At 40.8% G+C, this 25,355-nt stretch overlaps 2 protein-coding genes across 3 annotated transcripts in view; one reads left to right on the top strand and one right to left on the bottom strand.

Annotated features, from left to right (window-relative positions):
• The window catches only part of RNF2 (ring finger protein 2), a 35,366-nt gene extending 21,034 nt beyond the window's left edge, over positions 1-14,332 (top strand). Inside the window, 7 exon segments of the mRNA XM_028530728.2 lie at positions 2,281-2,369; positions 5,966-6,077; positions 6,080-6,125; positions 6,943-7,158; positions 10,960-11,232; positions 12,027-12,198; positions 12,480-14,332. Coding sequence (XP_028386529.1) covers positions 2,283-2,369; positions 5,966-6,077; positions 6,080-6,125; positions 6,943-7,158; positions 10,960-11,232; positions 12,027-12,198; positions 12,480-12,581 — 1,008 coding nt within the window. The 5' untranslated portion in view covers positions 2,281-2,282 and the 3' untranslated portion in view covers positions 12,582-14,332.
• An 8,098-nt stretch (positions 14,333-22,430) lies between these two features.
• Positions 22,431-25,355, bottom strand: part of TRMT1L (tRNA methyltransferase 1 like) — a 28,573-nt gene continuing 25,648 nt past the window's right edge. Inside the window, exons 13-15 of one of the 2 annotated variants that reach the window (XM_028530631.2) lie at positions 25,137-25,199; positions 23,620-23,746; positions 22,431-23,519 (exon numbers count right to left, since the gene is read on the bottom strand). In XM_028530631.2, coding sequence (XP_028386432.1) covers positions 23,267-23,519; positions 23,620-23,746; positions 25,137-25,199 — 443 coding nt within the window. In that variant the 3' untranslated portion in view covers positions 22,431-23,266. The remainder of the gene's footprint in view (positions 23,520-23,619; positions 23,747-25,136; positions 25,200-25,355) is intronic. The other variant, XM_036014998.1, reaches the window with a different exon arrangement.

The raw sequence follows: 25,355 nt of genomic DNA, 5'->3' as shown, positions 1-25,355 counted from the left end.
ACCATTTTAGTTTTGATTTCCCTCCTTAACCATTCTAGTGCGGCTTTTGCCCTTCTACTTGAATTCCATTTGATTCTTGGGAACATCACCATTGTGGCCTCTTGTAACCTCTTACATGTTTTCCCCTTGACTTACCAGCCACACTGACCCTTTCCATTTAACATGTCAAGTTCTTTGAAAGGCCTTCCTTGATGCCCCTGTCTTAAGTCACTCCTTTTCTTCTTGATTCCCTAACCCAAGGGTCTTTTTTTAGTATCTTTTATATAGCACTTAAACATTTTAAAATTTATTGTATACATATTTGTTTTGTTTGTTGCTCTTCTAGTATCATATACACTGCAGTAGATAATTAGTATTTAAATGAGTAAATGAATGATAAGTAATCTTATGAAAAGATTAGGGCAAGGAGAGGGAACCTACCTGGCTAAATGGGTTGTTCTCAGGCAGATCAGTTATGGCAAATTGCTTCAAGAAAACTGAGAGACTCTGGAAATTAAATTCCCCTGAAACTAACCAAGTTCTATATATAGCCCCCTAGAAGCTTTTGTGTAATTCAGGAGAACACTTACATACTCCACTTTCAAGATCCCAGTTAAGTCATGTAAGAACAGCATTGGTAAGCAGTAATTCTCCCCTTTATGTATCATGTAAGGTTCATTTTTTTCCTTTCTAAATGCTTTACCTCGCTCATTTACTTAAGTTTTATTGAAAAGCAGGCTTATTACACAGTAGACTCATTTGTGGTTGTAGGAGAAAGCACAAGGCATATGAAGTTATTTAAGACACTGGGTTTGGGTAGGCGTGTAGGCACCCATAATCAGTGAAAAACAAGGAAGTCCAAAGCCTGGGACATATGTTGTACATTGCATCTACTTTTTTCTACTCCAGCAAAGTATAATCTTTTTCTTCTGGCTTCTTTCAGGATTTCTTTTTAATCTTAAATTTCTGTAATTTGAAAATGGTATGTCAAGGTATTGTTTTGGGAGCATTTATTCTGTTTGGTGATTTCTGAGCTTCCTGGACCTGTAGGTGGGTGTCTGACATTCATTTAAGGACATTCTCAGTCATTATGGTTTCAGATAGATACTCGTTCCTCTCTCTCCTTTTGATATTCTCATTATACAGAAAGTTACATGTTTTGTAGTTATTAGTCCTTGGATATTCTGTTCTTTTTTTCCCAGTCTTTGTTCTTTTGCTTTTTAGTGTTTGAGGGTTCTATTGGTGTGTCCTCTAGCTCAGAGGTTGTGTCCTTATACAGGCTGCTGACAACCCATCAAGGCATTTTTCATGTCTGTTACAGTGGCTTTGATCGCTGGCATTTCTTTTGGTTCTTTTTAGATTTCCGTCTCTTAGCTTACATCGTTCATGTACTCTTGGTGCTGTCCCTTTATTCATTAGAGCCCTTAGCATGTTAATCATTGTCGTCCTAAGTTCCTGGTCTGATAATTTCAGAATCCCTGCCATGGTCTGGTTCTGATACTTGCTTTGTCTCTTCACATTTGTTTTTGCCTTTTTTGTATGCCTTGTATTTTTTCTACATAGCAGGACATGATGTCCCCATGCAAAAGGAACTGCTATAAATGGGCCTTCAGTAAGTGGTGAGGTGTAGGGAGTGGGGAAGGGCTCCATAGTCCTATAACTAGGTCTCAGTCTTGCGTGAGCCTATGCCTCTGGACTGTGGGCACATCACAAGTGGTTCTTAGTTTTTCCCTACCTGCTTCTCCTACCTACCTACCTACTAGGTAGGGACAGGATGGCTAGAATGGGCAGGAGGTGGATATTTCCCTTCCCAGGTGACCTAGGTCCTGGATAATGTCCCAGCAGCTTAGGTTCTGGTTACCAGTTTTCCTGAGGGCGGGGCTAGTTAAGAAGAATAGCATGACCAGTGGCTTAAAGTGCTAGAAAGCAGAATTTTGTATTTTTGGCAAAAGTTGGACTAGATGGCCATGATGTAGAGCCTCAAATTTCCTGATTGAGTTCTCAGTTCGATGACCATGAATTTTTAAAAAAAAAGTAGTGTTTTGGGTTAAGATAGTTTTCTATACATTAGTAATTAAGTTTTTCCTGCATGCAGCTTTTGGACATCAGAAATCAATGATAGTCTCTTTTGCCCTCAAGTAGCTCATATTTATTAAACGGAGAGATTCTTGAGCTTTTAATTTTTAAGGAGCCAGTGTATAATTTCTTATTATTTTATTCTCAGGATTTATAATTTCTAACATCATTTTTTAGGCTTACTTCTCCTTCAGATACTAAAATTATTTTTCTTTTTATTCCTAGCAATGTCTCAAGCTGTGCAGACGAATGGAACTCAACCATTAAGCAAAACATGGGAACTCAGTTTATATGAATTACAACGAACACCTCAGGTAATAAATATAACTAAATAACTTAGGGGAAATATGAAACGTATGTAAATTGACATACATTTTTAGGAAACTTGAAAGAACATAACAGTAATAATAAATTTATTGCAAATAGTCCTGACTTATGGATGTTTGGTTGACACTTCATTCATTCATTCAATAATTTCAGTGCATACTCTACCAGCTCTTAAGCTTACACACTAGGTGAAGTAGTGAATAAAACTTGTAGCAACAGCCCTTAGCTGGGGTGTCCAATGTTTTGGCATCTCTGGGCCACACTGGAAGGAAAAGAGTTGTCTTGGACCACTCATTAAATATACTGTGGCATGTAATCACAAAAAAGTCTCATAATGTTTAAGTAAGTTTATGGTTTTGTGTTGGGCCACATTCATAGCCATCCTGGATTCCATGTGACCTGTGGGCTGCAGGTTGGATGCCCCTCTGCCTTAGAGTTTATAGACATTAAAAAAGTAAATATCTGTAGAATTAAACATTTGAGAGATTGGGTAAAGGAAAAGTCCTCAGTGCTGTAATAAATAACTGGGGAACTAGGAGAGACTATTTGAGAAGGTAAAGATGGGGAAGGCTGGTGAGGAAGCGGGCTTGAAGGAGGTAAGCATACTTAAAACTGAACTTAAGTTCGAGATGCCTAGAAGATAGGCAGAGATGCTAACTAGGGGTCTGGACTAAATAAAAAATTTTAGAGATTGTCAGTACATTTATAATAAAACAATGTGACTGGGTAAGGTCACCTAGAGAAAGATGAGCAGAGGGCCCAGAACTCAATGCAGAAGAGCTTCGACACTGAGAATCAGGTAACGGACAAGGGGCCAGCAAAGGAGACAGAGAAGGCACAGCCAGTCAAAAGTAAGGAAAAATGGGGGAGAGGGGACAAAATCGAAGAGGAGGTGTTTCAAGGAGGAGGATGCAGTTACTGTGTCCAGCACTATTCCGAAGATGACGAAATGAGGATCACAAAAGTGCACATTTGGCTTAGCAGTGTGTAATTGGTGACCTTGACAAGGGAGTCACCTGAGTAGATTATGCTGCTCTGTTGAAGGAGGGGAAAGTGAGGTGCACAGTCAGTTCTTCAGAGAGTTTGGCTCTGCAGAGGAGCAGAGAAGTGGAGCGTAAGCTGGAGGGGAACTGGAATTGGGAGGTTTTAAGTTCTGTTGTGTTTATAAGGTGGGGCAGAGAGCCCTGTGGACCTCTTCCCCTCGCCACCCCTCCCGCCCCCCCCCCCCCCCCCCAGCTCGAAGGCGCATTATTCACCTCTCTCTCTGCAGCAGCTCTGCGGAGATACTGCTCTAGGCTGTTGCAGTGCAGGAGGGGTTACTGCAGTGTGAGCACATGGCGTAGTAAAAAGTGACACACTCGAGAAGGTAGGAAGGAATGTACTTTGATAGGAAGAGGCAGACTTTCTCTTCATAGCATGAAAGGAGATGATTTGTAGAGACTTCATAGAAACTGAGCTCTTTTTTTAATGAAATTTGAGGTAAGGTAATTTATTGAATGTTCAGGCAGAGAAGGTCAGCAGATAGAAGAAAAGATGAACAATAGTGCAGTGAAAGAAGAATGAATTTGTTAGAGAACTGGTTGCAGGGCAGGGTTGAACACCCATTTGGAGCTGGGTGAACTTTTCGTGGTCCCACTCTGGTTGCGAGGTCCCCTCCACCGTGCTGCACACCTGCACAGGTGCAGGCATGGAGGATGCGGCTGGTTGAGTGTGTGCAGGGTTGGGGTTTTGCTGGGCAGGTGCTCTCTAAGCAGGAAGAGGAGGACTAGCTGAATCATCACTCTCTCTGATTATTCCCTCCTCAGCGGTTACAATTACTAAATCAAAAGCTTTTGTTCATATTAAACTAAGCAAATAAAATATAGAAAGTGCTTTATATAGAGAGGTTGAACTATAACAGTAACTTGATAATAGTGATAGATACTGTAAATGTAAATGTATTTCACTCGAGTTCTCCATGGACAATATCTATGGTTTTTATGTCTTTCTTGTGGAGCCATCCATCTTTGACCCTGTAGAGAAAACAAGTAGGATGGAGAGACCAGTGGAACAGGAAGCGTCATTAACGTACGGGACGTGTTATTTCTTCTTGCATCTTTCTTTTCCGTTGTCACTTATTGGACCTCTTTCTTAATCTATAGGTGGCTTTAGAGCTAGGTAATTGTTCTGAATGCCGCCTTGTGGGAACAATGAGTAGATAGTGGTGGTGGGGATGGAGTAGGGGTCTCTAATCTCCCTGTAGCTGGGAGGTGTGTACATTGGAGCTCCAAATGCGTTGTCTCACTGTAACATTTTTAGACATGACAAGTAGAAATACTAGTACTTTTACACTTTAGATGTACTGTAGTTTAAGTCAGTTTGTAGGTTAGCCCGAGAATCCAACCACACTTTGTGTAGAAAAATTGCTTCTGTGGACCAAGACATTTTAGAGTTCAAGAAGTGATTTTAACATGAAATACTGTTAAACGTTTATAAATTAGAGAATACTTGGAATTTTTGTACTGGATGGCACGAAATATGTAATTTATAGTAATCCCCTCATCTATGGGGATTACCTTTCCAGATACCTAGTAGATGCCTGAAACCACAGATTGTACTGAACCCTATATATATCTGTGTTTTTTCCTATACATGCATAGTTAGGATTCCTTCCTACTATAGACCTTAGTAACCTCAGCATATGATACTTTCTTTCCTTAGAGAACTTTGACCTTTTTTACTTAAATAAGCACTTTATGGCTTCTCTGTCTTTTCTGAATTGCCAGCATTTCTACTCTTGTGCTCTGGGGCCATTAAGAAGTAAAAGTAAGCGTTACTTGAGCACAGGCACTATGGTACTGAGACAGTTGATCTGATAACTGAGAAGACTCCTAAGCCACCAGGTATGGGTAGCGTATACAACGTGGATACTCTGCACAAAGGGATGATTCACATCCCAAGTGGTTGGAGCAGGGCGGCACAAAATTTCATCACATTACTCAGAATGGTGCACAATTTAAAACTTCTGAATTGTTTGGTTTTGGAATTTTCCACTTAATTTTCAGACTGTGGTTGACTGCAGTTGACTAAAGGTCACTGAAAGCTCGGAGAGTGAAATCGCAGATGGGGGGGGGGCATTGTATTAGCAAAATGATGTGTTTTTTTTTTAAGATGGAAGAATTCTTAGGGTTTAGTTAGCCCTAACTTCTTCATTTAGCAGGGTAAGAAACCATGTTAAATAGTTATTTAGAGTAGAGCCACAGAACTAGATAATATGGCTAGAAGTAGAACCTAAGGCATCTGATTCCAAATTGAATGCTTTTAAAAATGATATCAGGCTAATTACTATTAATTTAAACACATTACTGTATTAATCTTCAACATTAAATTACGAGCATTTATATAATGCAGCGGTGGGGAAAGTGAAGGGGATAGGGGAAAATTATAGCCGAAACGAGACTGGCTGTGAGTTTACAGTGGTAGTGGCTGGGTGACTGGTCCACAGATCTTCATTTTTGTCATTTTCAGTACTTTGGTATAATTGAACTTATCTATAATAAAATATAGCATTTAGCATTTAAATTTTAAATTGCCCTCTTTATAGGAGGCAATAACAGATGGCTTGGAAATTGTTGTTTCACCCTCGAAGTCTACACAGTGAATTATGTGCCCAATTTGTTTGGATATGTTGAAGAACACCATGACTACAAAGGAGTGTTGCATCGGTTTTGTGCAGACTGCATTATCACGGCCCTCAGAAGTGGGTATGTTGGAAATGAGCTATACTCAGTGCTTCAGCTGTACCGGGACAGTGCTCTGTGGGTTTTGAGAAATACATTCTCTAGAAGTACTCATTTGAGAATTGGAAATTATTCTGAAGTCTACATTTTAATTACTGGAGAATCTTTGTTTTGATTTGACACAATTTTAGAAATTTTAGAAGGATGAGTATTTGTTTTGAGGAAATTACAAAACATGAAGCCATGGTTTTTCTACTTCTTAAGTATACAAAATATATCCTTAGGAGTGCTGTTTTTATTTTTAAAGTTTATTTATTTTAGAGAGAGGAGAAAGAAGGGAGAAAGAGAGAAACATTGATTGGTTGCCCCTTGCACACCCCAGGTGCCCGGGCACGTGCCCTGACTGGGAATCGAACTGGGACCTTGTGCTTCTCAGGCTGACGCTCAGTCCACCGAGTCACACCAGCCAGGGCTGAATGTGGTTTTAATAAAGAATTGATAACAAATTAATATAGGTGGTCCGTTTTTCTTTGCTTGTTATGGATATTAGAAAGGGAAAATTTATATTAAGAAAGCATTGATTGCTGTTTCAAAAATGGTTATATGTAAATTATTGGGAACATTAAAATTTTCCGTATGGGCAAGTAGTATGGAGTATCTGAGGTTTCCAACTCTTGCTTACCCACTATCAGATTTTAAAGAAAGTTTAAGTTAATCAGTTCAATTTCTGTGACTTAGTAATGGTATTAGAGTAAAAATAACTATTCCCGAAGTTAGATACTCTTTTCTGTAGCCTAAAGATACTGGTATTGTTCACATTTTTCCTTGTTTTTAAATTTAGCAATAAAGAATGTCCTACATGTCGGAAAAAGCTAGTTTCCAAAAGATCACTAAGGCCAGACCAAACTTCGATGCACTCATCAGCAAAATTTAATCCAAGTCGTGATGAGTACGAAGCTCATCAAGAGAGAGTATTAGCCAGGATCAACAAGCACAATAACCAGCAAGCACTCAGTCACAGCATTGAGGAAGGGCTGAAGATACAGGCCATGAACAGGTAATGGGGTGGAAGGCTGGGTGGGCGGCCACTTTTCTGAATACTTCATTAAATATTGGATTTTTGCTTAACCGCCTCCATTTTGAAAAGACAAAATGCAGTAACAAATAGTAGTTCTGCATGATTACTTTTTCATTCAAGTATGTTATATGTCTCCACCTGTCATACATGCCTGGGTTTCCATTTGAAATATTGTCCTAGAACTTTTGAAAACCCTCTTTTATACCCACTTCTCCCTTCACTTACCCACAGTTCTGTTTCTCCTCTTGACTTTATAGCAGGGCTTCTTGGAAGAGTTGGCTGTGCTCGCTCTCCGCTTCTCCCCCCGACCCCCTGAACCTCTGCAGTGAGGCTTTCGTCCCTCGCAGCACCCCTGTCGAAAGTTACCGGTGGGACCCCGTGGTGAAATCAGACTGCTGCTTCTCAGACCCCATCTTACTTGCAGAATTTGACAAGTTAATTTTTCTTGAATAATTTTCTTCACCCAGCTTCCAGGAGACCATATCTTCCTGCTTCCCTTTGTATGTTACTAGCTGTTTCTTATCTCAAACTTAACTATGTCTCCTACTGAACATTTTTTTTTCACCCCCTACTGTTTTTTACTCTTGCTCATTTCAGTAGATGGCAGTTCCATCATTCTACTTGCTTTAGCCAAAGACTCTGGAGTCACCCTTACAGCTCTCTTTTTCTCACATTCTGTATTCCAGTCTGTTAATAAATACATTTTTATCTTTCTCTATATATATCTAGATTGGTCTAGGCCACCACTGTCTTTCATTGGAAGTACTGAAAAAACCTCATGATTGGTATTTGTATTTGCATACTTAACCCACATAGTCTATTCTCTGCACAGCAGCCAGAATGATTTCGTGAAATTGAAAGTCAGTCGTGGTTTCTCCTTTGCTTCAAAGTCTCCAATAGCTTCTGTTAACATTTGGGATAAAAGACCTTTAACAATGACTTCTAAGACCCTGGATAATGTGGGCACCTTCTTACCCCCATTCTGTTTTCCTTTCTGACATCTTCCTAATGTGTTCAGGCCTCATCATCTTCCACAGCAGGAGATCCCATCCGTATCCAGTGGCTCTCACCTTGGCTGAACATCAGAGTCACTTGGAAAGCTTTTTGTTCCGGGGCTTCAGGAACACCTCAGACCGCGTGCGGTGAATCAGAGTCTTTGCCTGGACCCAGACATCGTTCTCCGAGGCTCCGGGGGTGGTTTCAAGTGCAGCCTTCAGCCCCTGGCGTGGAGGTTGAAAGATGGGCTCCTCCATTCTAACTATACTAAACTGACCTGCAGTTGTATTTAGCAAAGTAAAAGAAAGTAATAAGGTTTTAAATTTTTTTCAATTACAGTTTACATTCAGTATAATTTTGTTTTAGTTTCAGCTGTACAGCCCATAGTGGTTAGATAACTGCATACTTTACAAAGTAGTCCCCCCCCATTTCTAGAACCTCTCTTGCACCATACATACTTATAAGGTATTATGTTTTGAATATTAAAAGTTACACAATCCTACGAATTAGACATTAATAGTTATTAGTCCTTTACCAGGAGAAAGAATCCTCTTTGCAAAATCCTTTACAGCCCGTCCTTCGGTTTTGCTTGGACATTTCTAGTGGTGGGGGTAGGAGGAGGGAGCACCTCTCATTCGTTGACAACTGTATCAGAACATCCTTACTGTTCTTCTGACTCTTCCAGCACCTTCTGCCTCGGGCCTTGGCCTTACGCTATCTTTCAGGAACCCTACTGTTAGCGTGATCCACCTGGCACACTCTCTCACTTTCTTCAGGTGTCTGCTGAGTTCCCATCTTTCGCCCCGGGACTCCGCCCTTTTTTTACCCTCCGTGCCTTGTCTTTCTCTGCAGCACTTCATGCTCTGACAGCTGTCTGTTGCCCGCTGCACTGGAGTCCCGTAAGCCCTAAGATGGCAGAGACTGTGTCAGCGTGAGTGATTCTTGTAACACCAAGACATGGAACCGTGCTTGGCTTGAGTAGCTGCTCAGTAAATATTTTCAGTGCATGAATTTTTAAAAGTTTTTTCTTTATATTGAAATAAAATTAGTTTCTTATGTGCAGCAATCTTGGTCTTTGTCAAAATACCTTGGTTGGATTCTGTGTTTATTTCAGGTCCTGCTTTTACCTACAAGGGCTTCAAACAGTTTCATAGCAGTCATACATTTTTACGCTTCTCTAAAGCTAAATACATTTCTGATCGATTGTTCCTCATGTGACATTCGAGTCTTTGGGTACAATTCTTGAACTGCTACCTCTAGAACAGTATGTGGCATTATAGATACAGTTTAATAAATGCAGGATGTAATAGGCTATTAATCTTCATTTCCATACATTTTATGAAAGCTACTTGAAATAAATTAATCTAGTTCTTGTCACTTCAAATAGAAAGAAGTGTAGAATACATTAGGACAAGTAACCCTGTGAAATTACAGTGAACTGAAAAAAACTTTAGCTTTAGTTTGTAAAAAATTTAGTTGTAAATTTTAAGCCATTTAAATATAGCCTTTCTGTTTTCACTGTTGAGTTTCTGTTTTATTGTTTTGGCCTGTTTGTATTTTTTTAAATTGTGATAAACAACACTTACCATAAAGTTAGCTACTGTTTTTTCCCTATTTATTTGTTTAAGACGTTAACCATCTTGACACTTTTTAATACGCAGTTCAGTAGTAGACGGGCATTCACGTTGTGCACCCAGCCAGTGTCTCGAACCCTTCATCTTACAGAACTGAAGCTCTGCACCCAACACACAGCAGTTTGCATCCTGCCCTGGTAGCCACCGTTCTGCTTTCTGTTTCCACGAATTCGACTACTTTATGTGCCTCGTATAAGTAGGATCATAGTCCTTTTGTGACCAGCTTATTTCACACAGCATCAGGTTTTTGAAGTTCATCTATGTTGTACCGTGTTGTTTTAGACTGAATAATATTCTACTGTATGTGCTCATATCTCTTTGAATTGTAGTTTTGTTGCTTAGCATATTAGTCATCCCCTATTAGTTTTTGAAATTAGCTATAGATTTCATAAGCCATATTTCATTTTGGTGGGGGGAAGCAGAAGATTTCTGGAGCATCTTTCCCAAGCAGTGGGCTACTTCCTTGTTCTGGACATAAACATTTGATAACGACACTGTTTTCAGAAGTGCATATCATCCTTTGCATTCCTTTTTCATCACGCATCCCTCCTTTTTCCTTGTATATGCGGGGAGAGAAAGAGGCAGTGTGGTAGAGAGAATGAGTGTGTATCCCACCCTCGCCCTTGTCACGGTGCTTGCTAGCTTAGTTAGCCGCGGGCCTTAGGTCTCAGTCTCTCATTTCCTCAGCCATGTGACAGGTGATTGTGCCTTGACGGTGGTTGGGTGCACGAGGAAGACGTCCGTGCAGAACGCCCTGCCCAGTTGTGGGTTTTCATCGTTTGAGGTCGTTAGAGAGAGCCGCTTCTGTGCTTGGGTGCCGTCTCGTTTTCCTCACTACAATAATACTGCATCGCGTTGGCCGACTCTGGGGGAGGTCAGCAGGGAGGGTTTCCTTATCATTCCTCTTGGATTTCGTTAGAATTTCTAATTAAAAAGGCATCATTTTCCCTCAGAACTTCAAAATTTTTATGTCTGAATCGTGCCTTTCAGGGACACGTGAGAAATAAAGGCCGTTTATCCAACTTGAAGCACATTCGGTTATCAAGATCTTTTAGGATTCTAAAGTTCGGTAGACATGCTGCTTCAAAACTGCTTTATTGAAAGTGCCTACGCTTAAACGTTCTGCGCCCTTTGTTGTGCCCTTCGCTAGATTACAGCGAGGCAAGAAACAGCAGATCGAGAACGGCAGTGGGGCCGAGGACAACGGGGACAGCTCTCACTGCAGCAACGCGTCCACCCACAGCAACCAGGAGGCGGGGCCCAGCAACAAGCGGACCAAGACGTCCGACGACTCGGGGCTGGAGCTGGACAACAGCAGCGCGGCGGTGGCCATCGACCCGGTGATGGACGGGGCCAGTGAGATCGAGCTCGTGTTCAGGCCCCATCCCACCCTCATGGAGAAGGATGACAGCGCGCAGACGAGGTGAGTGTGCGGGTTGTCTTGGGTGATCCGAGTTCAAGGAGCATAACTGGGAATTAAAAGGCAATTTTTCATGAGGAAAAAGGGCAATATTTGTTACCCTGCTGACGACCAGGCTTTGCATGTATATTCCTGCTGCTTAGGTTGTTGGTTCCGTCCTCACATGCTTTGCATCCACGCTCACACACCCGAAAAGAATCACCCTGCCCCGTAGAGGAGGAAAAAGATCATTTAAATTTCTTCACAGTAATACTGGGGTGCCAGTGGGCTCCAGAATTCGTGCTGGCGAGGGCGGCTACCTTACTGCGGGATCCTGCCACATCCCCTGCCGTCGGGGGCAGATAGCCGTCAAATATTTGTTCAGTGAGTGATATCGTTGATGAGTATACCTTGCGTTTTTAAAAACATCCCAAGATCAGCACTTCTGTGCTTAGTCTCGAACACCAGAAAATTGATGAACTCTCAGACAGTAAGAGATTGGTCATTTTCTTACTGCTGTGGCCAGCAGACCTCTGATCACTGGGGTCAAGGGGGTAGGCCCTTTTTCCTCGGTACTGTGTATATTTCTGTTTGATTTTTGTCATTTTATATCATATTTTATGGGTGCTTTTGTGGCCTGGATAGACAGGTAGTCTACTTTCAATAATAAATTTTTAGATAATAGATGAGTAAATTTCTGATATTATTGTGTTGATAAGTGAGACATTTACATTTTATAGAAATGTATTAGTTCTATAACTTAAGTACATTTTCATCATTAATCTAGCAATTAAATTTCTAATGATTTATTTATCCAGATACATAAAGACTTCTGGTAATGCCACTGTTGATCACTTATCCAAGTATCTGGCTGTGAGGTTAGCTTTAGAAGAACTTCGAAGCAAAGGAGAATCGAACCAGATGAACCTTGATACAGCCAGTGAGAAGCAGTATACCATCTACATAGCAACTGCCAGTGGGCAGTTCACTGTGAGTATTTAAATTAACAGGCCCTGAAAACTCAGGGCACCGGAACCATCTGGGAGTGGCAGGTGATGGGTGGGGCCTTATCAAATGGTGCAGGGCGGGGCCCTGGTACCCAAGAGAGAGAACGTGGTAGTTAACTTTCAGGTATCTTTTATGAATAGTATAAATGGCAAGCAGTTAATCCTAAGGTTTTATTTTAAAGTGGAATTTTATCATTTTCCCCGTCTCACTATTACTGTGCTTTGAGCAGCTTTCATAATCCATCCTTTCTTTTTCTCTTTTAGGTATTAAATGGCTCTTTTTCTTTGGAATTGGTCAGTGAGAAGTACTGGAAAGTGAACAAACCCATGGAACTTTACTATGCACCCACAAAGGAGCACAAATGAGCTTTTACAAAACCAGTTCGGAGAATGAACTTTTTTATAGCCTATTTCTTTATTATCAAAGATGTATCATCATTACTTTTATGGACAGAATCTTGGATATGTTGTTCAGTTTTCTTCCTGAGCCAGATTCGTTTACACTATTAGAATCTTTTCCCCTTAATTTAAGATTTCCCTTTTGGAAGGGATTGCAGTTATTCAGAACTTTTTCTTTTTAAAAAAAATATATCTAAGTTCTATGTCTTCACAAAGTGTGGTTCCATTTGGAGCACCCTTTGACCCAGGAATTTTTCAGAGTTCTGTATTCTTAAGATTCAGTTGGCCATCTTTTCCCCTCCCTCAAAGTTTAGGCCTTACAGAATGTGAATTTGTATTTTGACTTTTTTTCCTGGAGTCTTGTATATTTATAGTTTTCTATATAGGCCGTAGTAGTATCTTCATGAAGACCAAGACTCAAATTTACTGTGCTTAAAAGTCCATTCTCATAGGATTATTGTTTTCATGGTATTTTCTTCCATAATATCTCATTCTTTTTTTCAAAAAAAGGTTCTTTATGAAGGTAGTGACCATTGTCATGCAGTGTTATTTTCTCTCCCGCCGCGCCCCCCCCCCGCCCCCCCTGATTTTGGAATTTCTGATCCTGGGAAAGAGAATCCAACAGAATCTCAAGTTCAATAAGGACTTGGTTCATTTATAGATTTTACTGAAGAAATATTATATTGGTCTTATGTAGTCTTCAAGTATATATTTAAAAAGTCTTTGTATTAGTTCTGCTGTCACTTCAGTTCCTGTATTATGTATGTTTGATGATTTTTTTCTATTAAAATACCAGAGATATGGAGATATTTTGCACTTTAGCTTTGATGAAAAGTACAAGATATGTTCAGAGCTTCCGCAGTTCTTTTCTGTTGGTAGCTATGTGAGTTACGGAGAACATGGCACATGGAACTAACAGTGGGGGGAAAACATTTGCTTCTGTTTGAAAGTGTTTTGTATTTTGGGTTGCCGTATATCAGTTTATGTGTTTGGTGCTCTGCTAATTACACTCTAGAGAAACAAGTTAATGGAGCTTGAGACCTGCCTTGATAGGTAGTAGGAGATAATTCTGTAGAAGAATGTCAGCCAGTAGGGCAAAAGTCATTCTGTTCTTGTTCATTCAGTTTTATGTTGAGGGACAGTTGAATGTTCAGCATTGGGGCCCAGAAGGCTTTGTGCTGGCAGGTCAGAAACAAGATTGGACTTGTGTGTTCTTTTTCATCTCTGTTCTAATTTCAGGTGTGTTTGCAAGTTTGTATTGTCACAGTACTTACAAAGACATGTTCGCATTGAGAGATTAACCCCGAGGGGTTTCTGCCAGGGGTGCTAGCCCCCCAGAACCGCTGGAACGAAGGCCTGGCCCGTGGTCGGAGCTGTCTGTCGTGTTGGGGAGGTCGGGGCCACCCTGATGCTCTGCAGCTTCGGCCCCATGTGAAAACCTCAAAGGCTTATCCAGTTCAGTTTTTTACCGTTTTATTGAAAATACTTAAAACCTGTTTTTACAGTTGTTTTTGGTAATCTGTGCCATGAAATTTGAAAACCACCAAAAAGCATTGAAATTTTGTATTCAATTTCTTTCTTCTGGTGTAATGTTAACATTGTATAGACTATTACTGCATGTCCACTCAATATAACTCTGGTTTTGCGATATAACTATTTAGATTTTATTGGTGACATTAGATTAGTTGTTGCATTAAATAACTGAATTCCCATTGTGATTATTAACTGAAATTTTGTCTTTAAGCAGAAAGTTACTTGTGAATATAAGCTCTGTGCTTTGAGACCGTGTGTGTCTAATCTGTCGTGATGGGAGGCTGTGAACTCCGCATCACTGTGAGTTCATTGGATGTGTGTGGTCCTTGGCAGAATGTAGCGGTAGACACTTGATAAGATGTCACAGATATTTGGTAGTGCATTGAGTGCCGTGTTTCGTGTGTGTGCGCGCTCACGTGTGTGTTTTTGGGGTGGGCACTGCTTATCCTCACTAGCAACCAAGACTTTATTATAGAGTATTACCTAAACACATTCTGTAACTGCCATCTCAGCTGAGGAGCAAAAAGCTCACCAAATGTGGTGAGGGCCATTTTAAAATTTACAAGAGTAAAATCTATATAACCAGATTTACCATTGTAACCGTTTGTAAGTGTTCAGAGGCATTAAGTACATTCATGATATTGTATGACCATCGCTATTTGCTGAACTTTTTTTTATCACTCCAGACAAACCCTATACTCATGAACTCCCCGTTTCTTCCCCAGCTCCAGCCCCTGGTAATCTTTGTTCTACTTTCTCTCTTTGAATTTGACTATTTTAGTCACCTTATGTAAGTGGAACCATACAATATTTGTTCTTTGTGTCCGTCTGCATATATTTTCAGGTGTCATTCATGTTGTAACATGTATCAGAATTCCATTCCTTTTTATGGCTGAATAATACTCCATTGTATGTATATGCACATTTTGTTTATCTGTTGATAGATGCTTAGGTTGATGGCCTCTTTTGTTATTGTGAATAATGCTGCTGTGAACATTTTGTCTGTGCATCTGTTTGAGTCTCTGCTTTAAATTCTTTTGGGTATACACCTAGGAGTGTAGTTGCTGGATTGCGTGCTTCTGTATTTAATTTAAAGAACCCCAAGCTGTTTTCCAGAGTGGCCATACCATTTTACATTTCCACCAGCAACGTACAAGGATTCCAGTTTCTCCACATCCTCACCCACACTTGTTTTTGTCTTTGAAAGCTGGCCTAATAGGTGTCTGGTGTTACGTTATTGTGGTGTGATCTGACTTTCCCTGATGGCTTGTGGTGCTCAGCATCTTTCCGTGTGCTTATTGGCCATTGGTGTATCTTCTGTGGAGAAATACCTGTTCGTCTTCTGCCTGTTTTTAGTTGTTTTACTTATGTTGTCGTTGTTGTAGGAGCTCTTTATGTATTTTGAATAGCAATCTATTACCATATAGATACGTGATTTGCAAATAGTTTCTCTTTTTTGTGTCCTTTCTCTTGATAGTGTCCTTTGGTGGACAAAAATCTTAAATTTTTGAAGAATTTTTTAAATTCTTGACGTCCCATTTGTCCGTTTTTGTTGTTGCCTGTGCTTTTGGGGCCATATCCGAGAAGGCATTGCCAAATTGCGTGTCATGAAGGTTTTGTAGGAGTTTTATAGTTTTAGCTCTTACAGTTAGGTTTTTGATCAATTTTAATTTTGTGTATGGTGAAAGGTAAGGATTCAACTTTGTTTGCATTTGGGTATCCAGTTTTCCCAGCAAAATTTGTTGAAAAAACTGCCCTTCATTCAGTTGTCTTGGCAGCCTTATTGAAAAGTTAATTGACTATATATGTAAGGGTTTATATATTTCTGGACTCGGGATTCCATTAGTCTATATGGCCTTTCTTTTGCCAGCACCATACCGTTTTTATTTCTGTGGCTTTGCAATAGCTTTACGTATTTTAAATCCCCTGAACCCTGTGAGGAAGACAGTATTTCCCTTGTACATTTGAGAAAACTGAGGCTCAGGATTCTGGCTCTCATAACTAAATACAAAATAATTGAAATGCCAGTTGAGAAAAGGAGCCTTTTTAAAGTCCCTGTGACATTTCTACTTAGAAATATTTGCTTTTTTCAATCTTAAAAACATAAAAATGTATTCATTCATATGCAATTGTTGTTAACTGTAAAAATGGCTTCCTTGGAATGTTAATGCGATTAAGGAAATTAACTATGGCAACCTGCTCTCCCATAAAAACAAGGAGAATTGTAAAAGTTGTCAAAATAAACTTTTTAAGAAGTCTAAAAACTAACTAAAATCTTCTAACAATCCAAAAAGCATTTATTCGGTAAAAATCAACAAGTTTTGTAGCATTTTAAATTTCCCAGTTCCAGGGTAGACTTGAAAACGAACAGCCTTGTAACTGTACCAGCTGTGAAAACCAGCTCTTTAGTAGCCTGGGAAGGGGCTTCAAACCAACCCCCCCCCCCCCCCCCCCCCCCCAAAAAAAAGCCCTCCCCCAGGGAATCGTCATGGTTTGGCCTGTTGGGTGCCTCGCTGAAGAGCTGCGTTCTCAGAGCTTGTCTTTACCTGACCTGAAGTCCCTCGCTGTCTGCAGACAGCGCCACCTTCAGCCTGTTTGTCCGGAACAGCAGCAGTTGTTTAACACAGCAGCTGCTTTTAGGTAGTGATGCCATTCGGGGCTAAAACGAGGCTGACCGAAACACAAACGGGAAGGCTGAGGGAATGACACATCTGTGAGAGGGTTTGGAAAAGCTCCAAGATATTCCTGGGGATCTGGCGATAAATAGAAAGCCACGGGCGTGTGCAAGGCTGTGTGCATGCCCAGACAGACTTGAAGGCCCCACAGCTAAGCTGCGGCAGAACTCGAGGCTCTGCCCGCAGGAAGTGGATGCGAAGGCAGAATTGTAAACACGTTGGAGTGTTGAAGGCAGATCCCAAAACATTAACAGCACTTGATGGCTGGAGAGTTGTTTCAGGCACTTAGGGAATTTTCTGTCCAACCATTACCTGGCCTTTAAGCTAACAAAATAGAATTAAGTGGCCGTTCACAGCCAGGAAATTAGTAAGACTTGACAGGACTACTGTCTTACTAATTCTGTACGACTTCACAGAATTAGTCCAGGAAGGTCCCTGAACAAAGAGCAAACAACCAGTCCCAAGGATGTGAAGGGACTCTCTTATCCTGAGTCGCCACATTATATATGTTAAGTGTTCAGTTTTCAACAAAAATTTACCAAACATGCAAAGAAACAGGAAAGTGTGAGGAAGCCTTGATATTTACTTAATTAAAAAAAAATTTAAATCAGCTTTTAAAAACACATGGTTGAGAAAAATACAATTAATAAAATCCAATAGAAGGGTGAATAGTAGATTTGAACTGGTAGAAGTATTTAACAGACTTGAACACAGTAAAAAATATTACTTTAAATTAATCGGCCAGTGGCAAGCGTCCTACCAGAAAAACAGGAACGAAGGGGAAAACCCTGCAGAGACCTGGGGGACACCATCAAGTGTATTAACACGCACAATGGGAACCCCTGAAGGGGAGGAGGCAAAGGGGCACAAAGTGTACTTGCAGTAATTGCCCCAAATTCCAAAATTTGGTGAAAAACAATCTACACCCAAGAAACTCGACAAATGCAAAATAACACAAGAAACTCTCGTTATTGGAAAGAGCAAAAGAAGGTGACTCAGGAATACAAGGGACTTTGATAAGATTAACAGCTCGCTTCATAAGAAGTCATGGAGGCCAGGAGGTAATGAAGGACATTCAGAGTGCTGAAAGGAAAAGCCAGTGAACCAAAAATTCTGCGTGAAGCAAATTATTTTTCAAAAATGAAAGATACTGACGTGTAGAAAAACAATGAATTTGCCACTGGCGTATCTGACCTAAAGAAATACTAGAGGGAGTCTTTTAGGCAGAAATGAAACGGCATTAGATGGTAATGCAAATTGAGATGAAGAAATAGGTAGCACTAGTCAACAGGTATAAAAAGTGGTGTAACTATTGGTATTAGCTTGGGCTGCTATAATACCATAGATTAGGTGGCTTGAACACCACTTATTTTTCATAGTGCTGGAGATGGGAAGTTCAAGGTCAAAGTTTGAGCAGATTTGGTTCCTAGTGAGGGCTCTCCTCCTGGCAGAGAGGAAGAAAGATCTGGTTTCTCTTTTTGCAAGGATAGATACCATCATGGGGCCCCATCCTCACAACCACATCTCAGACTACCCCCATAAACCCAGCCTTCAAATATCATCGCATTAGGGGTCAGAGCTCCAACATACTGGGTTTGCCGGAGATACAAGCATTCACTCTGTAATAGTACTTCTCTTTTTAATTTAATTAGTCTTCTAATTTAAAAGGAAACTGCACAAAGTAGTAATAAAACTGTTGAGTGGCTTATATATAAAGATACAACTTGTATGGCAATAGCATAAAAGGATGGCAAGGAACTAATTGGAGCAGACCTTTTGCAGTCTTCAAATTTAGGTTGGTAGTAATCTGATATGAATTACTGTAAATTAGTAACTTAATTGTCATCCCTAGCACAACCACTAAACGTATAACTCCAAAAGACAGCAAAAGAAGTGAATTAAAGTGGTTTATGAAAAAATAGCATTTAACACAAAGGAAAGGTATCATGGAGTAGAGAAACAAGGCATAGGAGAAGACAGCAATCCTGCAGATACAAATTCAGTTACCATTAGTTACATGACATGTTAACGGATTAAACACATAAAAGCCAGATTTTGGCAGAATGATGCAGCTGTATCTTGTTCATAAGAAACACTTTAGTTTTAAAGAAAAATTGAAAGTAAGTGGATGGGGAGAAACATGGACAGTAAGCAAGTGTGAACCACAATGATGTTACACAAACATCCTGTACCTGAAGATGGTGTCACCTTGGCCACGTGTCTTAGTTTCTTAACCCCATTAGCACCTGCTTCTCTAAGGTGGAGGGGTTGGTGTCTGCAGTCTTCTTTCTCGAAGACATGAATACTTCAGCTTCATAGGATCGGGAACACTTAAGGTAGTAGATTCTCATCAAGTGCATTGAGATTTCCAAGTTGTCACTGATTACTGAGAGATCTAGAGTTTTCATCTATTTAAAGGGTTGTAGCTTGCAATGATTTTGATATCAATCAAAAACTTAAGTCCTGGGAAAATCTTGGCCATGGGAATGAAGCTGGAAAAATTAGTGCTTTCTGCATGTGCATAGATCATTGAGTACAAAGTATACTGGTTAAGAGGGCCCAGTTAATGGAGAGTGGACAGTAGGCCAGGGATTAACTGTATTTTTGTAATACTTGTTTCAGAAGTTGCTGTGCACTGCCTGTGGCCTGTTTATAATTAAATGTTTATGTGTGTCTGTCTGTGAGCACTGGAGTCTGCCTGGGATCGGATCCCGTCTCTTCACTTGCCGTGTTTAGAACAACATTGGATAAATTAGTTAATCTCATTTACCTTTGTTATACATTAGATTATACCATATAATCTGTGTAAAGATAACACTGCAGAGGTAAATCTGTAAATACAAGCTCTTCACTTCCTAGGAAATGTTTTTACTTCGCAAGTTTTATTCTCTGGTCTGTGTGATCTCCAGTTCTCTTCAGTCCACTTCAGCTGCAGAAACTTGGTGGGAGTAGTTTGCAGCTGGGGAATAACGTTCACAATTTATTCACATTTTAGAGTTAACACTCGTGTCACCTCCGTGCCCTGCCCCCCCCCCCCCCAAACTGTGGAAGGATTCTTGGGCTAGAGGTGGTGGCATTGGTCCTGCAGAGTGGGGAAAGGGTGGCAGCAGAGAAAGGGGTCAGATGGCTGCGGGTGGTAAGACGTTGTAGACAAATGGAGACGTTGGCCTTCTTTTTATAGATGCTTAGCCTTTGTAACCCCTTCCTGGTCTTTGTGAATTTCCTTCCCTAATGAGGGAGAGTTACCACTCACCGTATGGAGACTAAAATTGTGAGATGTTCACTTGTCCAGCCTCCCTGTAGCTTTAAGGTCAAGGTAGCTGGCGGGGGCGGGGGTTGGGAGTGTGATCCTGTGAATTGGCTGAGTTTGCTATCTTTCTGGGTTTCGCAGCGAGACGCTGCTCAGGAGTGTGGCATTCAAAGGGGAGTAAGAGTTTTGGGAAGATGTGGGTCAGTCAGCATTCTAAACCCCTAACTCGCCCAGCCTCACTTACAGTGGAGGGAACTCCTTAGGTGGTCGCTGCTTTGGTGCATGGCCCTTCAGGGAGCTTAGTTACCTTGCAGAAAGCCGCCCACATGCTTTATCCCTGCCATCCTTGCCTTCAGGACATAGTCAGATCGCAGCGTGTTCTGGGGACAGAGTGCCTCCTGAAAGAATGCCTTTTTTGATCCCGTGTGATCTGTGGAGATTAGATCCTGGAGGAACATGATTTTAAATTGGGTCCAATTGCCGATATGACTACCCTCATACCTGAGAGTTGGTCTGGCCCTGTGAGCTGGAACAGCTGGGCCTGCTGCTGGTCACTGGCTGAAGTTTCCACTCTGCAGTGCCTCCTCGAAGCTGGAGGTGAGTTGCTAAAAATGCCTGGAAACCACACCACGAAAGGAAATCTAAGACTCAGGAGGGGGCTCTGGAGAGGACTCATTACTTACTACGGTCTGCGCCCACCGCTCCGAAGAGCCTGATGGACTGAGGTTACCGAGTCGTTGGGAAGTACCTGGGGCAGGAGCAGCGCTTGGGAAAGGTCTGACGGGACCTCTGGGTCCTGGCTGGCGCGTCACGTGGCTGTCCTGGGTTCAAGGCGGGCCTGTGTGGTCTGTGTAACTGGAAGTTTCGGGGCTGATGAGAGCCACTGGCTCCCAAGGGTCACGATCCCTTGTCCACCTCCAGGTCTGATTCTGTTCACTTCGCAGAGCCCTCTGAGAGGGGACCCCGCCCTTGCACCGCAGGCCTGTGTTCTCCCTGCCCCTGCTGGCCCTCTGCGGGGTAACCCGAGCAGCTATTTCCCACCGAGGACAGGAATTCCTCGACTCGGAGATCACTGAACTGGTGTTAGTCTGATTTCTGCAGACCAGGACGGCAGGTGCTAACGGGAGTTTTAACCCAGTGCACCCAGTGGCCCCCAAACCTGCTGTGGTTACTCCTCACATTCCTGAAAGTGGATGGAGTGTGAACACGAGCAACTAGCGTGGTCAACACACTGCTTCCCGACGGGTGAGAACGTTTCTCGTGCTTCCCGAATTTTAGATTTCGTGTTGCACATTACGGTTGTTATGCAAACAAGGTGCAATGTAGAATTAGATGAAATTTTATTTATTTTTATTTTTTAAGAGACTTTATTCATCTTTAGAGAGGGGGAAGGAGGGAGGAAGGAAGAAATAACCAGTGTGAGAGAAATGATCAATTGCCTTTCTGCACCCCCTGCTGGGGACCTGGCCCACAGCCCAGGCATGTGCCCCGATGGGGAATCGAACTAGAGACCTCTTCGACCTTTTCCTTTGCCGACAGGCACAGCAGCGAGGGCGATTTAGGTGGGATTTTAAAAGTAGTTCCTTGTTAGGTTGATACAGTACTTCAACAGTTCCAAACTACTTCCTACCAAACTTTCTTCAGAAAATCTGCCTGTACATATGAAGTTAGTTCAGATAAACATATTTTAAGTAATTTACATATTTTCTATCAAATTAGGTTTCTGGCATAAAACTAAACATCATTAAGATATGTCATGCCAATAAGCATTTAGCAAAATTCAAGACTGATACTCACTGTTAAGTCAGATGGTCCAAGTACTGATTTGCCTCTGGGTTTATAGTAATTTCAACTATACAAACCAAAAAAGTAACTAACTTGCTTTTGTGCTCATTTGTGAGTTTAATTTTAATTGGCAAGACTTACAGTTTATTATGGTCATAATAGAAATGAACTTACACTTAACATACTCTTTAAATTTTATAAAAAGATTCCATTAAGTGAAGGAAAAAAATTCCTCCTAGGACTATATTGTAACAGATTTTCTTTTATTCTAAATTAATAATCTATGTGATTGATGGCAGTGACCCTCCCTGGACTTCTGCATATGCCCTTGGGTGCTTTTTTTCATAGCTGGTGCATGTGAAACCTTCAGTTATGACTCCCCCTCCAGCCCCCAAGCGTAGTTTTTCTGAAGTTACTTCCTCTAACAAATACTTTAGGGTAAATATAGATTAAATCCTTGAGACAGAAATCTAAGCTTATACTAAATCCTTTCATTGAAACATATTCAAATGACGCAAGAACAGTATTTATTGATGAAACCACGATTTTAGTTTCAACTAATTTTCCTAGTTATGTTAGCCTGGGCTACTTATACAAAAAATAACACATACACACCCCCACCCCCCAAAGTAAAAAAAAAAACTCACTAAAATAAATCCCTAAGTTTATAAGGTGGCACCTTTTACATCTGAGGTAGCAACCAAGCGAGTGAATATTGTATGTGTATTAGCTGAGGCACTTGAGATCGCCCAGCTTGTTGAATATATTAAAACTCTCTCCTTGAGTTCAGTGCTTGGGTACAGTTACTGATTAATGAGAACCATGGTGTCGATTTTCTTTGACGAAATCTTATTCTGAAGTTTAGTCATATAGACCTTAAACATTAGAAAAATGTCTATCTCAGGCAAGTATTAAATTTCTGAAAAGCTAGAAATTAAAAGGTCAGTGTGGGGAGAATTATGGTTTCTTAAAATCAGGAATGATTTTTAACTTGGTGAGTGTGAAATGTATCAGTGACCTGAAACGACATTGTTCTTCCTATTCAGCATCAATGTAAGCCGAGATGCCATTCCGAATGGTAAAGAATGGCTTCCGTGACATACGTAAAACCCCAAACACATTGCATGTGGAAATTTTCTTAGTCGTTAAACAGGGTGATCTCACTCATAACCTTGGCTTCATAGGAAATGTTTTCATTACAATTTTAAGTTTTCTCTAAAGTAAGAAAAACTTGGAAAGCATAGCTCCCAAACCAGTTAAGTAAAAACTGCTCATTTTCTGAATGAAAACAGCACGTTTTTATTTTATTTTTACACCACTGACTTGGAAGAATAAAAAAGAGCTACAGGTGGTATGGAGAACTCTCGGGCCAGCTATGCAGACGTCTGGGAGTAAGGCCTTCTCTGCGTTCACCGTCTCCTACAGCTGCTGGCCTCTGCTTTGTCATTCACTGCCGTCTCCACCCTGTCAGCTGCCGTGTCTTCCGGTGCTGGCGGGACGTGGCCCTCCGACTGTCCTCCAGTGTAGGTGGGGGTGCTGTACTTTAAAAGGATGGACTTAAACTGCAGCAAAGGTGCATCTGTACGAACACCCATGGGGTCAAAATGCGTTCGGCTTACTCGAAAGCCTGCTTGAGAAAGATAGCACAGAAACTTTTTTAACCTGCAGCAAGGAAAGAAAAAAGAATGAGGTGGTATTTTTTATTTAAATCACAATCCTTAAAATATAAAATTCACACGTTGCCATTCACTGGCTGGCTTACTTGGGCATGTTCATCCCTTTAATGCTGTGTCTGTGGATGTTGTAATAAAAGGGAGGATGTTCAGTACTGACGTCGGTCTTTTGCTTCTTGGCTAAACTGGTGACTGTTTCACTACCTTTTCTTTTTCCTGAAACACACGTACACACACACACACAAAGTTAGCATTCTCTTAAAAATTACAAACCAAGTACTTTTATAACTACATGTCACCTCAAGTCTCAATTCTCAACACATCATTTCAACCTATCCAATCTTAATTCCTAGAGAACTCGTAAGAAGAAGATACTCGTATTTTCACTATCCCTTACTGATGTAATTTCAGTGTGTAACTGTTTGCTGAGTCAGAATTTAACTTTCTACCTCCTTCAGTCTGAGTCTCCACTCTAGTTTCACCTCCTGTACAGAAAGCTATGGATTCTGGGCCAGTGTCCTCACAGGCGTCACTGCTGTCAATGCCGTGTGCTCCTCAGTTTGATTAAGTTCTGTCACCTCTTCTTGTGCTGTGGGATGTCCGTAGGCCTTTTGTGTGTGTAAATCTCTGCTTCCCAGATTACATTCTAAATTCCTGGGGATAACGTCCTTCCATTTGTGTGGCTGTACTCTCTACTGAATGCCGATGTTTGATCAATAGAAGGTCTTTAATGGTCACAAAACCTGGCCAAGGTTCCAGGACATGAAGAAGAAAATTACTGTGAAGTCTGTGCTCATTATAGTCTGCCATACTGCCTTTTTCTTACCTCTGACAGAGAAATTAAGTGGAATAGATGGTTTTAAAGTGATTTGAATGTTAGCACATTAGCTGAAGATGCCAAACGAACGTGATATTAGAGCATACAGCAGTCATTAAACCACATGCTGTTAACAGGAGTTGAAGTTTTCTTGTCTTTGAAGAGCAACCCTAAAATGTTGACCAACTAATACAAGATTACAGCTTGTAATTATAATCCTCTGCTCTTTCAACCTTAACACTACTTTCTTCCTTTTAAGTTGTCTTTTAAAAGCAAAACAAAACCACAGACATTAAGGCACTGACATTATAAATCTTAACAGCTTTTTCATATGAATTTGCAATGCCTAAATACAACCACATCTTAAAGTATGCACACAGCCCAAAGTCTAAAGTATGCACACAGCCCATAATAAATTCTTATGGCTACAGAATAGGTCTTCTGGTTAATCAATGGAATTCCTACAATATGTTGATGAGAAAGTTTAAAAGAATAAGAATAAAATTTAAGTTTAACTCAAACAGAATTTTATCTTACAGTTCTTTCAAAGGGAGTTTCATGTAGGAGAAATGCGAACAGAGTACATGTGAACAGAAATGGTGAACTGCAGATTCCAGGTACACATGACTTACTGTAATTATGTGGTCAGTAGAATGATAAAAATGCACTTGGAAGTAGGCTACCACAGAAATTTCTTCTTACTGTCTTGCTGTCTGCCTTTCTGCACTGATACATGCATGTGTGTGCGCGCGCACACACACACACACACACACACACATCCATACATACCTTGTGCCACATAATTATCTGTTGTGGTATCATCTGTGGTTTTAATAAATACACCACATTCTTCTAAAATAAAAACAAAATATTTTATAGAATGCTATTAACAATTCAAAGTTTAAATAAAAGCTTACTAAATTACACCCATATGGCTTTTATGAATATACGATAGATTCTGTGGCAAAATGGCAAGAATTACATTTTTAACTCTACAACTGCTGCTGC

This window comes from Phyllostomus discolor, chromosome 14 (assembly GCF_004126475.2).
Source record: "Phyllostomus discolor isolate MPI-MPIP mPhyDis1 chromosome 14, mPhyDis1.pri.v3, whole genome shotgun sequence".
Lineage (NCBI taxonomy): Eukaryota > Metazoa > Chordata > Mammalia > Chiroptera > Phyllostomidae > Phyllostomus > Phyllostomus discolor.
The sequence above is the reverse complement of the archived record's forward strand: the minus strand, read 5'-3'. Positions and strand labels throughout refer to the sequence as shown.